At 37.1% G+C, this 15,325-nt stretch overlaps 1 protein-coding gene across 1 annotated transcript in view; it reads right to left on the bottom strand.

The window, feature by feature from the left end:
* Nucleotides 1-15,325, bottom strand: part of ZFPM2 (zinc finger protein, FOG family member 2) — a 308,446-nt gene that overhangs the window by 245,218 nt on the left and 47,903 nt on the right. The window contains exon 2 of the mRNA XM_053994830.1: nt 6,752-6,910. Coding sequence (XP_053850805.1) covers nt 6,752-6,910 — 159 coding nt within the window. The remainder of the gene's footprint in view (nt 1-6,751; nt 6,911-15,325) is intronic.

Genomic DNA, 15,325 nt, shown 5'->3' with positions numbered 1-15,325 from the left:
CACAGGCATACACACAGACACAAAGTCATACTCCAGAGGAAAAAAGGACACATGGAAATCATTTTCAGGGTGTTATTATAGATGGTAGCATGATAGCTTTGCACATGATGTATGAAGGGATAGATTAATACACAGACAAACTTAGCTTTGTATATGCTTTCTTGTATGAGGATTCACACTGCAGCTGTTTCTCTGAATCACAAGCCCGCCTGCACAATCAGGTCACATGGTTTAATATAAAACATTCCAGTCCCAAGCTGGTCTGGCAGGCTAGTAACAACGTACATGAGTATGATATGTGTACATGAACAGAAAACTTAGTTCAGGTTTGGAACTCCTCCGTTCCTGACCAAGAAGAATATAAGAATATAGAACCAGGTATACACTCAGTATCCAGGCCATATATTCCCTGTATTTCTTACTTGATGACTTAGAACTGTATATGAGTTTCAGACTGCACTGGATTCCCCTCATTTTCCTCTTCCCCCACAAATAAAGATACCAATGTATCAGGAACCCGAACCACTCAACCAGCTACAAACACATATGGCTGCAGACATACACAGTAGTGTGTGCTACAGACCATAAAATCATTGCATCCTGAATCACGCTCCATCCCACCTCATGCATCCTCCCTATCACCCTATGTCACCAACTGAAGCACAGTCAACACTGGGGAGCAGAACCCATTTGCTTTCCCATCTGCCACCAGGAGTTTTAGGGCCACTGAATGTCCTTCCACTAAAGGCTGGTGCCAATGTTGCCTTGTGATGAAGTAACCATGGAAAACCTATAACACGAGGAAGAGCAATAGTCATACTACAAGCAATGAACAGGAGAATTTGACTCAACTGTCTTGGCCAGCAACAAGAAATGAACCTGCCTTCTTTCACTAATTATCAGATATGAACATTCCTTCATTTGCCTCCTTCTTCTGGAAACAGTCCAACATTTGTTCTTTTGATTATAAATCTCCTCCATTTTCTTCTCCATTGCCTCTTTCCTTCTGTGAACACAGCTACTTAACTATCTACTAATCTCAAGTGATCTCTTTTATTGCTTAAAATAATTTTCCTTTGAAAGTTAAACCCTCATTGAACACTTCTGCTAGGAAGGTCACAAGGATTTGTTTAGCCAGTTACCATCACTATCAAGTCACCAAGGCTTCTATTCTCCTTCCTGTTCACAGAGAGTAAAAGATGACACCATATGAGCATAGCAAACATTTTAAGTAACAGACAAGAACTTTATTTTTATTTTTCCTGAGGGTATCTAGGCAGGATACCAGCAATCAGAGACTAGAAAATCAACTATAAACTACTTCACCTCACAAATAATATTGATTTACAGCTTTTATTTTCACCCCATCACCTTCAACTTGGCCTTTGTATTGTTCTGTTGTTTTCCCCCTCCTTCTATCTGTGCTTCTGCAATTATTAGCCCTATCACACTTCTCACCTCTTTTAACATCACCCTATTTTCTTATCCCAACCTACAGTAGACAAAATTTAATCTTTATGTCCTATCTCCTAGCTTCCAAATCCAGCCTATCCCTATTCTGCAAGGGAGTCAGGCTACCTTCTCCTTACACAGACTGTTGAAATGCTGACATTTAAGTAATAAATTTTCTACATCTGAATTTAATCTGAATTAATCTTAATCTGATATAAACTCTGATTCCATATGCCCCCTGTTTAAAAAATATTCAGCAAGGGAGATTGCAGGCTAATAAAGTCTGTGTGGACAGCATCATCAGATACCCTCTTTAAGGGTAGTACAGCAATTTGTAGTAACTAAACACAAACAGCAATTTTCAAAGGCTGTTTTCAAACTGACAAAATGTAATGCACTATCATCAAGGCTATCTTCTACAAAGTTTTTTGTTTCTACTTCAAACATAGAGATCAGTGCAGATTTGTAGTAGAACACTATTATCCTGTTTCCAAAATACTCTCTTTCTCCTAATCTCACTGTCAAAACTGCAAACAAATCAAACTTAACTGCCATCAATTATGAAGCTCTTCATCCAAAAGGTTAAAAAAACAATTGGAAGCTTAAATCAATCCCTGATAAATAGTAGGTTGGCAATTTCCATTTCAGTTTTGGATATTTACATGCTTAAACCGTTGTTCACTTCTTCACATTTGAGTGTAAATGAAGACCACATAGAAATAAATATTCACATGCAGCAAAGTTAATTTTGTGGTTCTGCAGAACCATGGGAGAGGAGGAATTTTCCAGATTCCTTGTTGTAAAAGCCATTAGCAAGCAAAAGGAGAATGAAAAAAACAATAGCGGAGAGTCAGAATTTTGGAAACAGAGAAGCTGTAAAATGACATGTAGCTCAATCAATGTGATTAATTTGCTTCACACTTTGCAGAGGTTTTAGCCTTCACCTTCTAATTCTGGCAACTATTCTGCTGCATCTCACAAACCCAAATAAGATGGGAAAAGTATGTCTTTATAAAGGTTCCTGGTTGCAATTTAGACAGTAAGGGACTACTCTTTCTCATAATACCATCAGGCACAGTTTGACAGGAAAATCTCTTCAAGTGGCCGAAGTTACTAAGTTGTGAACCTGTAAGTCCTCTATTCTCATTCCTCAAAATGAATTGTGAGTTCAGTAAATTTTGTCTTCAGTACTGTCATGGTTTGACACTGGCGCAATGCCAGCGCCCCCATGAAAATGCACCTTCCCTAAATAAATGCTGTGAGATGTTATCAGGAACAGAGCAGAGCAGGCCCAAGCTTAATAACAAAAGGAAAAAACACTTTATTAAACTACTACTAACACAAAAAACACATAAACTAAATCCAGGATGAAGACCTTTTAAAACACCCCTCCTCCTCCCAACTTCCAAAAACACCCACCATGAAACATCACCCGGGATTCCTGATCAAATTACCACCCTTCAGATAATCAATACTCAAGCTATCAAGGGAGAGAGGTCTCTCTTGCGCCACAGACCCCCCAGGAAACACAGTTGCCACCTCCTGTGTTTCCCTGTCACACAGGGCAACCGCCCGGAAAAAATCTGCCAGTGTGACACTCTCCTTTCCATGTCACAGTGCTCTCACCACCGTGCATGGACAGACTGCTCATAGGGCTCCTTTAAGGATGCTTTGCCATGGACCCAAAGATACAACAGTTCAGCTTCTCATCTTGGGCCTACAGTCCCCCCCATTTTCCCCTGGGGCCAAGGGTCCAAGAACAGAACTCATCTTCTTTCCCGAAGACAGAGGGCATCACCATTCCCTCCTCAGCTTTCTTCGGTTCTTGCCATTCCTGTGCGGTCAGAAGCTGAAGCAGGTCTCCTTGGGTCACCACTGCATCCCCCTAAAATGCAGTCTCTATTGCAGGAGATTTTGGTTCAGTCCATGGCTAACAAGAAAAGTCCAGCCAAAAGCTACTTCATCATCTCCTCCCACCTAAATATTTCTTCTTCTAACATCTCAGGTCCCAGACTGTCTCTCTTCCACTACAAATCAAGGAGGAGCAATATTTTACAAAGCCCTCATTTCCTGGAAAGGGTTAAAAGTTCAGACTCCCTGAACGGCTGATATCTCGGTCCGGCGTTCCGTCTCCCACGCTGGGCACTATCCCCCCCACTTTCTCCTTCTCCTCTGCCGGCAAATTTCCAGGTGCCGCCAGGCTCTCTGTCACCTTCCCTCTGGGGGGGGGGGGGGGGGGGGGGGGAACAAAGGCATCTCCGCTTCTCTCCACCCCTCCGTCCAGGAGCTGGCTGGGTTCCAGACCTTCAGCCCCCTCGGCCTACCTGGACAAGGCCGCGTGGCTTCCCCTCCCCCACCCAGCCCATGGCTGGGCAGGGGAGAGTCTGCACTCTCTGACGACCGGAACCAAAAGAGACAGTTCCCCTGGGAGTTCTTGCTTTTAACCCCCTGTGTTCTCAGAGGCGTGTCCATACTTTCAGTGGTCACTCCAGGTGCCAATATCCAAACCTGACCACTGATTGGTTTGACCCAACTTCCTGGAAAAAAAATTCACTTCCATGTCAAACCACGACAAGTACCTAGTTTGTATAGCAAAAAGCCCCTGGTTTTAGGTGGTACTTGAATTTACAGAGCTGGGTAAGTATAAAAAACATACCATGGATGAAGCCTCACAAACACCTCCTCCCCAACAGCTGTGTCACTTGTTCCCCATGCCTCTTGATTCTTGCAGGAAGCCCCGCTACTCATTTGTCCTCTTGTTCTGGGTCAGCTGGGAAGAAACCCCAGGGGAGGGAAATAGGGAGACAGGACAGATAAAATTTATATCCAAGAAAACACCTTTCAATTCTAAAACCATTAATGGTCCATGCTAGCAAGGGCAGAATTCAGAGATAGCATAATGGATTCCCATGCCAGTTCTGACATATTTCTGGGAAAAGGAAACCTGTTGCATGAGAAAACACAGATCTACACTCACTATTCCCTTATTTGGAAATATTTGTCATTTACACACTGCAATACTATCAAAGAGCAGAAGAAAAATCAAAAATCAGGCCCTCAAAACAGAAATTAGACTGCCTTTATTTGTTCTCTAACCTATTTGGTACACATCTCATTTTCATTCTTTTTCATTTCCATACTGATTTTTCATTCATGATGTTAAAAAATATTTCTATAAAAAAAGAAAAGTTTATTTCTCATACTACCTTTTAATTTGAATTAGCCTACATTTTAGTATTTACTATATAATAGTCACAAAATCTTCCACTAAGAAAAGAACACAAAAGAAATTTATTTGCTTTCCAGATTAGTTTTGTCTTCTTAGGATTTATCTTCAGAAAAAACACAGGCAGCCTCATGCTAACGACACTTAAGATGTGACCCTGAAGAAGTAGGACATTCAACAGAAGTTGAGACATTAACAAAAACCCAGCACATTTCCAGTCTCCCATTCCATCCTTTTTCAGGGAGATTCCCCATTTGCTTCAAAGTGGGACTTTCTTTCACACTGCCTCAGCTGGAGGTAGATTAGAAATTTTATGTGCCCCTTGATCCTTAGAAATCTTTTCAACTCTTCTTCTGCAGTAGTTCCACTGAAGGGACTTAAGATTCTTTTAGAACTACAACACACAAACTGCTGGGAAATCAGAAGGTATTTAGCCTGAAGAATCAGCAGATGTCCTTAATAAAACATATAATCAAGATTCAGATTTAAATGTATTCCCATTTGATGCCTGATCTTCTTTAACATAGTGATTCAGTGATTTCCCTAAAAGAGGTGTTTATTTAAAGGGAAGATCCAAGATAAATTGAAATTCAATGTAAATTTGCAATATTGATTGCTATTTAAAAAAAAATTTTTTTTTTCTTGGTTTCACCTAAAACCATAGTATTTTCCATTGGTGGGCCCTAGAAATGCAGTAAGAAGTACAGAGAAGTAACTAAATGAAACTGATATGATATGAACTAATAGCGGGCCATAGTATTTCACTGCTGACAGGAGGAATTCAAGAGACACCAGCGTAACAATTACGCAAATAGTGGTTTAAATATTTACTTAGTACAGCCAATAACAGGGGGAGTACTTTTCTCCAGCTAAGGAAAATGGTGCCTGAAAGGCATGTGAACCACTGAACACAAAGTAATTCTGGTACTTGTTCACATTGCTGTTGTAATAGTAATAAATTCTTCCTGTTTGTAAAGAATCCTTTCATAATCTGGTCTCTCCTCACAGTAAAATTTGTAGCAACTGTACTCCAAACTATCATTAGACTGTTTTGATCTCTTAGAGTGACTTTCTAAATAACAAGAACATGTAGAAGCTGCATAGAGGATATATAGAAAATACACAGTAATGCCTTTGCCACTGATGACTGAAGACTCTCTAGAAGGACTGATATTCTGCAGTCAGAACACTTGACTTGTCTAACAGATTTATTCGACTTTGTCCAAGACAGATGAAAATAATACAAAACCAGAAGCATAGCAAGTTATCATGAGAAAATGTATGTCAATATCCAGGAAAGAACAGAATGACAGAAAAATCATCAACATCCAAATGCCCGAGGGATTTGTGGACTAACAGAAGAACACCACGACAACAACTTCAGCTATTTGATAGGCATCCTTACCTGCAGAAGACAAACAATAAAGCAATCAAGTGGATATCTGGCAGGAAGAAGGTTAATGCTATGTTCTAAATAACAATAATGTGTTTTTCTGCCAGCTGACTGGGAAGTAGCACCACCTTGCAGACTGAACTGGTAAGAATGAATGGCTGTGTCTTGAGCTAAAACACCTCAATCTTCAATAATTCGCAAGTAACAAGTGAACCAAAAAGATATTTGCAACTTCAAAAGTTATCCTTTCACAAATCACTAGTTTTCTACTGTGCATAATAAATTCTATAATAAGCTCTATTTTAATCCTAGAATCTACAGACACAATCTGTTTTCCTAGCAATGTTTCCTAGGCAAAGAAGCAATGAACAGACATGCTGCATTGCTAGCTTCAGATCTGATAATAATTGACTTCTGGGGCCTGTTCTCTACAGTTAAATACGTAGAAAATAACACTTGGAGGAAAACACTAAGGCAAGATGACTCATGTCCCTGAAAAGTGTCATTCAACATACTTAAATATTTAGTCCTTACCAGACTTAATTTCCCAAGTGACTCTTTTTCCTGTTTTTAAGGTAGCATTAATAAGGCTTTTTGTATGTTTTAAACCAAGAAATCTCTTTGACCAATTGGACAAAGTTTGGCCAGTATTCTCTCAAGAGGTTGGCTATAATTATTACCTTTATTACAAAAGTATTCCACTTCTTCACAGCTCAGATTTTCAGGCTCAAACTCTGCAGGAAAGCTTTCCTCCAATGGAAAGTCTTCTTTTGAGACAGTATCATTTTCCTCAGACAGGCACTCTTCTTCTTCATCCTCAGTGGCATCTTCAAGGGGCCCTTAAAAAAGAATCAGGGACACTGTGGCAAAACCATCTAACAGGACAATTTGAAATAAAACCTTAGTGAACTTTTAGCTGGCATTCTTTAGCTAGTTTTTCCTTTCACAGCTGTGTTCAGCACTTATTAGAATTGGACAAATAACATTTTACGGAAATTGAAATTGAAAGTGACTTTTCCTGATTACTTCAAAACAGAATATGCAAAGTGTCATTAATAATATGTATTGATAGTACTCGCACATGGGGTTTTTTATTATTCATTGGGTTCTAGTATTAAACACAGACAGTTTTAACAGCTGAAATCAAAGCTGTATTTGTAAAATGACATAAACAGTGAAGAGCTGTTTGTTAGTGATTGTTTTTGATGCTAAATTACAGTACTTAAAATGTTCCTTTACAAGCTTTGTTAATCAAATTAAAAGTACTGAAAACAGTGAAACACTACAAAGGTTTTGACAGCACAAACTTCAGCTTATTCTGCTATTTTGCTTCAACCAGCCCCTAATGGTATCCATGATCATTCATGACAGACTCTTCAACAGATTCCCAGTCAATGGACAGGACTCAAGAGACTATTTATTCATTTCACAGAGGCCAAACAAATGTCCTGGTAAAGTGCCAGCCCAGGGCTACAAAAGCATCAACTAGTTACAGAAACAGGGCATGAGTTTGAATTTGAAATGGTAGTCTGAGGTCTTTAACTTTTCTTCTAGTTGCCTACTGCCACAGATCCTCTCAAAGAGACAGCACCAGACAGATTATTACACATAACGCCAAGGTTACCAATTAGAATATACTCAAAAATTAGAATCTTTCTTATATACACACACTTCAAAATCATTGGTTAATAGTAACTATTTGCTAAAGACATCTCTTGTGCAGGATGTCGAATTTCACCCTAGATTTAAATAGAGATTTGAAATAACTGAACATATTTTAATCTAACAAAGATTTTATTAAATGTCAGTATGTTTCAAAATCCATCTTAAGACTGGATTTCAAAAGAGAGATTTCATTATACATGGTTGAGGCTTGAAAAAAATTACGTAGTTCACTCTCCAATGAAAGCACAGCCTCATTTAAAATTGACTGAGTATTTCTTCTTCAAAATGAAAGTGAGCTAGCTAATGAAAAAAAATGTGATTTGTATTTATATGATAGTTTTACGGTATTAAATACACTATTCTTATACAATCTATCATGCTGAGATACAATACATAAATGATTCTGTTGTGTTCAATGAAAAGGAAGGAATAAATTTTTAAAGAAATCAAATATTGACTACACTCTAATTTTATGTAATTTATTACGAACCAATGACTACCTACATTTATTAAAACAGCAAAATTCACTTTAGGCTAGGTTGTGTAATTCTTGCTTCAGAGGAATATGATGGCTACTTTTTATTGAAATTGATTGAGATTCCCAGCTGGGATTCCATAAATTAATATAGCTTACTATCTTTCATGGAAATATGAGTCTCTGTGCCAGCTGAGAATCTGACCAAATGAGCCCACTTTTGTAGACACATACTCCAAACAGTAGCTGTCATTCAACAATATAGCTCCTAAAATAAGGGGCTATTATTATGGCTGAAGAAATAAAGATTCTCCCTATCAAAGTATCCATTACTGTTAATTGCACCTTCCAGCTTTGCTGGGAAAAAATCCAGCAACTGCATATGCAGAGGGAATGAAGAGTGGCTATGGCACTGTACAGAGCAGAGAACAAAGCACAAGCACACGCTGGAACAGTGCGCTGTAGCTGAACATGGGCACTCCAGGCACCTTACATGTGTCCTGGTTCATGAAATAAAAGCACAATGGGTTCTGCAAAAATTATCAGAAATAATACTCAAATTTCATTTCATTATTAATACATGACCATTGTCTGTAGAGCCATTTACTGGTGTGTATTCCTAGTAATGCCTGCATAAATAAACTAGGAAAAAATTTAGGGAAATGTAAGTTTTTGCCAAATATAAAAATGTATTAATACCATATTTTGCAGCTATAAGCCTAATAAATTTTCCAAGTATTTTAAATCTGAGGAAAAAATTTAAACTTCAGCCAACATTTTCAGTGAAAGTCAATTTCTTGCTGAATGACTAGCTCTTTGTTATTGACTTCCACAATGTGTCTTACAAAATACAGCAAAAGCAATTTACCTGTAAGTAATCCAACTGGCATGTATACATGACATTTAGGTCTGCTTCTAGATGTTAAACCAGTTTGTTTGATCAGGTACCCAATACGTAATCAGCAAGCTAATCATCACTGTATGTTAATTAGAAAAAGAACAGAAATGCAGTTGCTATGCTTTCATTTGCAGCAGTCATGGAAACACACCTTACAATTTCCATTGACACTCTTTCCAAGAAAGGAGAAGAAACACAATGTACACACCAGCTCCACAGCACTGGCTCAAACCCCAGTCATTTTATGGGCCAGGACTTTATTTTTTAAATCAATCTTTGACTAGAAAAAATACTGACTGATGCTACTATAGATATAGCCTATGTACAAACAGGTAGGTAACATTTCCTAAAGTTACATGTCCAAGCATTTGCAAACATAAATGTAAATGTTGTCACATCCCAAGGAGATCAGGGGTGTGCATGCATCTACACCAGGCTTTGCCTTGCACGTGCAGCCCACGTACAAAACTCAGCAAAGTTCATCCAGGTGCATATGGGCACACATCAGAGCTTTACCTAACAGAGGCTGGCATCAGAGCCTGTGCCCCAAACACCAGCAATTGCAATCACTGAAGTTGGAGGATCCATGCATAAATATTTTTCTAGGTTTCAGGTAGCTGCTGCCTTGTCTAATTCACCCATCTACAACCTGATCTGTGGGACAAATTCTGTCTTACGCATGTTGAGCTGTCTTTCGTTTTTTAAATGTCAAAATACATTCAGTCCATGCTCAGAGCTGGTATATTGTAACTGATAACTTAAGAGCAAGGCATTATACAACATGAATAAGACCAACTCCCAAGAATAAGATCAAAATTAAGTATTTCTCAGTTGCTAGTTTCATGGGAACTCAAAATTGATGATTTCTGTGGACATTTTTAATTATCACTCAAACATACAGTGGTTAAAGAAAAAACTAAACTCCAAAGCCATTACAAGGAAATATAAATCGAGTAAATTCTCTATTCTTGACTACTTTATCTAATTACTTACACATAAACAGGCAATAAATAAAAAAGCATTTTCAGAATCTCACAATAAAGAGCATATAGAACTAAATATTCTTGACAAATGCAGGCTTACATTAACTATGCAGGCTTATGTTTGCCTGATTTGGTCATTTTGGTGCCAGCAAAAACTTCTAGCTGGTACCAGTAAATTACATCAGCTAGAGAACTAAGAATTTATCTGGTTCAAAGACTTATAGGTAAGTTATCAACACTGACTAGCTCCTCTATGTAGGGAATAACCTACATAAAAGCTACTGCACCTTTTTACCTGGTTTAAAATACTTAAAACTACTGGGTCATATAGACCCAGTATATAATGTGTTTTAAAACAATAGAGTTTCTTTCAACTGTTTTCTGTCATAGTGCTTTTTTTCCCCAGTTGTTATTATGTTGATATATTACCTTCAACAGTCCAAATACAGGTTAATCAGTTACTTTAGTACCATGCTTTACCTTTTGCATTTCTTTTAAATTGTTTATTTAATTTAATAGTATTCCTCTCATTACTTAAACTAATCATGTTATTAAGTACTTGTGGCAAAACATTTACTATGTCTACTTTTATTTCAATTGGACCAGGGGTAAGGTCCCATCCTGTTCTGCCAAAAAATCCTTTTCAATAACTGCTGATTAAGTGTGAGTCTAAAGCAAGTAGCCATAATGACAGAGCAATGAAAACCCAAAAATTGCTAGTACTGAAATTCATCTGAGTGTCACAGTGATCTGACAACAAACAGCTCTGAGATATGATTAGACTCTTTAATAATTAAAGCAGTAAAATTTCAAACTTAAGCGGTTTAAGAATTTAGATGAACAGTTAATTCCAGAGATAGTCTAGATGTTTGTCTTCTCATTTCAGCAATTCTTTTTCTATTAGCAGTTTGTAAAAGAATGCGATGCAATATAAGGAGAGGTGATTCTGAAATGCTTCAGATTAGCTAGATAATGATGAATAGTTAAGAATTCCCAATCGCACCAGGTAAAACCTCAATTTCTAATCTTAAATGAGCGTACTTTAATTTGAGGCAAATTTAGTCTCTATTAATTCATTCTGTATTTTGCATGAAGTCCTGAAATAAAATTTTTCTTTTACAAAATGAGCAACTAATCATGTTGTACACAACAGAGGATTTAGAGGGGTTGAGTAGTTTACTTACTCACTTGGTAGTTACTCCAATTCATGAATATTTATTGATATGAACACAAATCTCAACTCTTTTTGCAAACAGCAGAGGTAAACAAGACATAGCAGAAAACAGTACAACTACTGACAGCAACGAAATAGTCAATGTGGTAGAAATCTGTATGGCTTAGTGGACACAGTAGTCCACTTTGAGAAACCACCACATATAATTTGATACAAATAACAGTATCTACTGAGGAGAGGCCGACGAGTGAGCTGCATGTGCCTTCAAGGAGAAAATTACTTCTGATTGAGGCCACTTGCCAGCACAGTGTGGGGAAATCTGAGCTGTGCTCCCTAATTTGTACCTGATTTACAGGCACTCAAGGACATATTTTTTAGCACTATTATTAAATACTACATAAATAAATATTCCTAAAATATCATATACTGTAATGTAAATGCAAACATACACATGCCAGCACACAAAGCTAGCTAAGCTAAGGGGCAAGCCCAACACAGTGAGTAACAGATGCTACCTCAGCAATTAAAGGGATAGGCCACATTTAACAAAACAAAACCAGCACTGCAATAATTTTAATAACACATAAGAGTGTGAGAATAAACCATCAGAAAAGGATTTACACTCACTTAACAAAGGACACTTTTGCTACAATAAACACTCCTCTTAACACAAATTTGAGCATCGAACCCTTTGAGCACATTAGTCCTGATACATCAATGCTTGACTCCATTTTTATGGTACTATAACTGTAATGAAATAATTGAAATTCAATAACACTAAACTGGGTAAGTTCTGTAATAATTTCTCATAGTCAAATTCATCAGACTTCGCCCTAATGAAACCACTTAAATGCACACTCAAATTAAGCATGTGCTTAATATGCTCTCCTGTCCAGTGTTTTGCACTTAAAATGCACGTATCCTATAGCAGTAAAGTATTGTTGAAATAATTAACTCATGAAAATGTGAAGTGGCTAGCTTCCTTCTCACCTACCAATAATCTCGTACATTCCTACAGCAGCAACATAAATCAGTGCTCTCAACAAATTAAGAATGCCTCAGAAAGTTGATGGTGAGTGGCTGGGGAGAGGTTAATGAGTATAATTAGTAGTAGCAGCATTAAATAGTAACAACTTCAATAAATCAGAAGCCTGAAATTCACTGGATCAACATCAGACATTTTGCATGTTCTGTGAGATCCATTCAGTATTTCCTAGGAAAACATGCTGCCACACACAGATTATCCTTAGCTTATGGTAAGACCTAGGTATGTGATGCTCCCTGATTACAGAAGGAAAAGCTTCAGAAAAATCAATCCATTTATCTCCTCTTTCAACATGAACATTTCCTTCTAAGTAGAAATAATTACATAAGACAAGCAGCAGGCAAACATTTACTATTAATTCACATTGGAGGAAATTTTTTTTCTAAAAATTCAGTCAGGAATACTAAAAATAGAGAGGGTTCAACTTCTTTCATTTTAAATATGGCAATGGGAGTGAAGACACCATATGATAATTCAGAATTCTCTTCCTCTTGGGAAGTTTTCCATACAGGACTTCCTTAGAGACTTCTCCACCCTCTTCAGTCCATTGAGTTTATTAGTTATTTACCTTAACTAAGTTATTTCTTCATTTATATTACATTTTGAACTATACATAAGAAATGCAGTGTGCTGCCTGTGCACATTGACCTCTCCAGTCTGTTTGGCAAATTGGCTGAACTTCAGAACTTTTGTCCAGATTGGAAGATTGCTCCATTTTGTAAGCAATTCCTTACATCTTCATTGGGGCATCCAAGCAGAATAAACCATTTCTCACTTTCAAACTGGGAGAAACTATATGACCATAATTCAGTGACAAACTTAATAGAGGGAAAGGAAAAAAAATGGGTTTTGGACACTGTAAATCTATACCAACCTGATGTAATTGAGCTTAACAGCAAGAAAAAGGTATAAAAGTATATTTCTGTAGGAAAAAAAAAAAAGTTATTTTTAAACACGTAAGATCTTCCTGCAGCCCTCACTTTTAACATAAGTTGCATCAGGGGATCTGGTAGGAAGGAAACATTTTTATTAATTTTCCCCTTATCTGTAAGAAGAATGCTGATTTTTTTTTTTTTTTTTCATTTACGTTCCTTGCCTGCAGGTAGCAGACCAAGAAAACCATATAGCAGAATTTTTTCCTTTTGATTAATTTCTTTCCATGTGTTATGTTATTTCTTATATATAATTGATTTCAGGTTTTGCTTGTAGCTGTACATCTTTTTATATCTGTACCTACTGCCTTCCTTCAATCAAGAAAGTTGAAGGAAATTACCTGAATTTTGTTAAGTTTATTAAAAAAGGAGCTCTGTGAATATTTAAATTGAGTTTTGAAATGGTAATACAAGAAAGATATTAGAGAATTTTAATAGTAGGTTCAATTTGACCCACAGACTATTGTAGAAAGGGTCAAATTTTATTCAAATTATTTCTTCACAAAAAAAAAAAATGAACCCTTTGATTTTATTAAAGTAGATTAATATTCTTCACTGCTCGGTCTTTTGGCACTTCGGTGCACGACAGCATTAACTGTGCTTGTATATGAACTTTGAAAAGACCTTTAAATGTTCCAGTAATTTGGAACTTCACTTTCATTTTCCTCTTGTCTTCTTTTCTCTTACCATGATCCAAGAGGCCACAAGAAAATTGACAGTGCCTGTGGTCAGTTTGCTCTTAGAGCCAAGGCCAGAATATTTCCAATCACTAAAAGTGAAATGATGAAAAAGGATCCATTGAAAATATGCTTAGGGAGACATTAATTTCAAAAAATAGCGTGCAAGTGCACACAGAACATGAACTGCAAGACCTTTGCAGTTAAATATCAGACCTCCGTTTTCAAGCAGAGGCTCGTGCCAAAATACATGTCTTAATTCTACCTACACTTGTAACAGCTGCACAGCAGATGCTCCACAGCAGATGCTGTTCCGTGTGTTTCTGGTGATACAAGAGGAGAAAGGGAAGAACAAAGGGGACAAGATGAGTGCTGTGACTCAGCACCTACAAAAATCACAGCAGCAACATAGAACTACCACAGTACCAGAGTGCACCAATTTCCAATTTTCATGAAGGGAATTTTTAACTGAAGCAAACAGCAAGCTGAACATAATGTTCTCAGAGATGCATTTGTGATCCTTTTAGATAAATTTTCATGTTAGGAATAATTAACAGAGTAAAAAAGGAAGATTTCCTGCTTCTTTACACAGAAATATTCTCCCTGAAGCATTTTTCCCTGAATTATGATATATTTTGCCATTTTTAAACCCATCATTTGTTTCTGTATGATTTCCATCTGCTAAATTTTACAAAACAAATCTTGAAACTACTGGCAATTTGGTTCAAAATACTGGAATATCATTTGCCCCATGATACACATCTCCTTTTGATGAAAATGTTATCCAGTTCCAGTGTATTGTTTTAGCTAGGTAAGTATGATGATAGTGTTTAAACTTACAGGCTTAAAAAATATATATATATAAAAAGAAAGCACCACTTGTGTAAGAAGATGGCTTGTTGATTCTGTGTCCTTCCCTAAAATTAAATGCAAAAAGAAAAAAGGGTATAAGTTATAAATATTTTCTTAACATGTTCATATTGTTTTCTACAGGCAAAATATTTTAAGATTTGATATTCACCTTTCTAGTAACGAAAAATCCCTCTCCTTGCATCTTACAACAAAGTAGATGAAAATTAAAGGTGCAATTTTAGAACAATACTCAGACTCCCTTTTCAGTTTGTTGTACTACTGTAGGGTTTTTTTAAAAAATACAACCTAAGAGAACAGGGAATAGACACATCTACACCAACCAATCTACACCATTACCTGTCAAATAATATCTATGTTATGCTGCTCTAAACAGTCCAGGTAAATCCTCTGAGGATTCAGGATCCAGAAATTTTCAGTAAATCCTTTCCTCCAGTCATAGCAAACTGTGTTACTGGTAAGTAAGAGGACTTTCTTTCCATGCCTCAATCTCACCATTCAGAATTTCAGCCATGTAGGTAACACAATGCCCACT

The sequence above is a fragment of the Vidua macroura genome, chromosome 1 (genome assembly GCF_024509145.1).
Source record: "Vidua macroura isolate BioBank_ID:100142 chromosome 1, ASM2450914v1, whole genome shotgun sequence".
Taxonomy (NCBI): Eukaryota; Metazoa; Chordata; class Aves; order Passeriformes; family Viduidae; genus Vidua; species Vidua macroura.
Note: the sequence above shows the minus strand (reverse complement) of the source record. Positions and strands in the feature narration are given on the sequence as shown.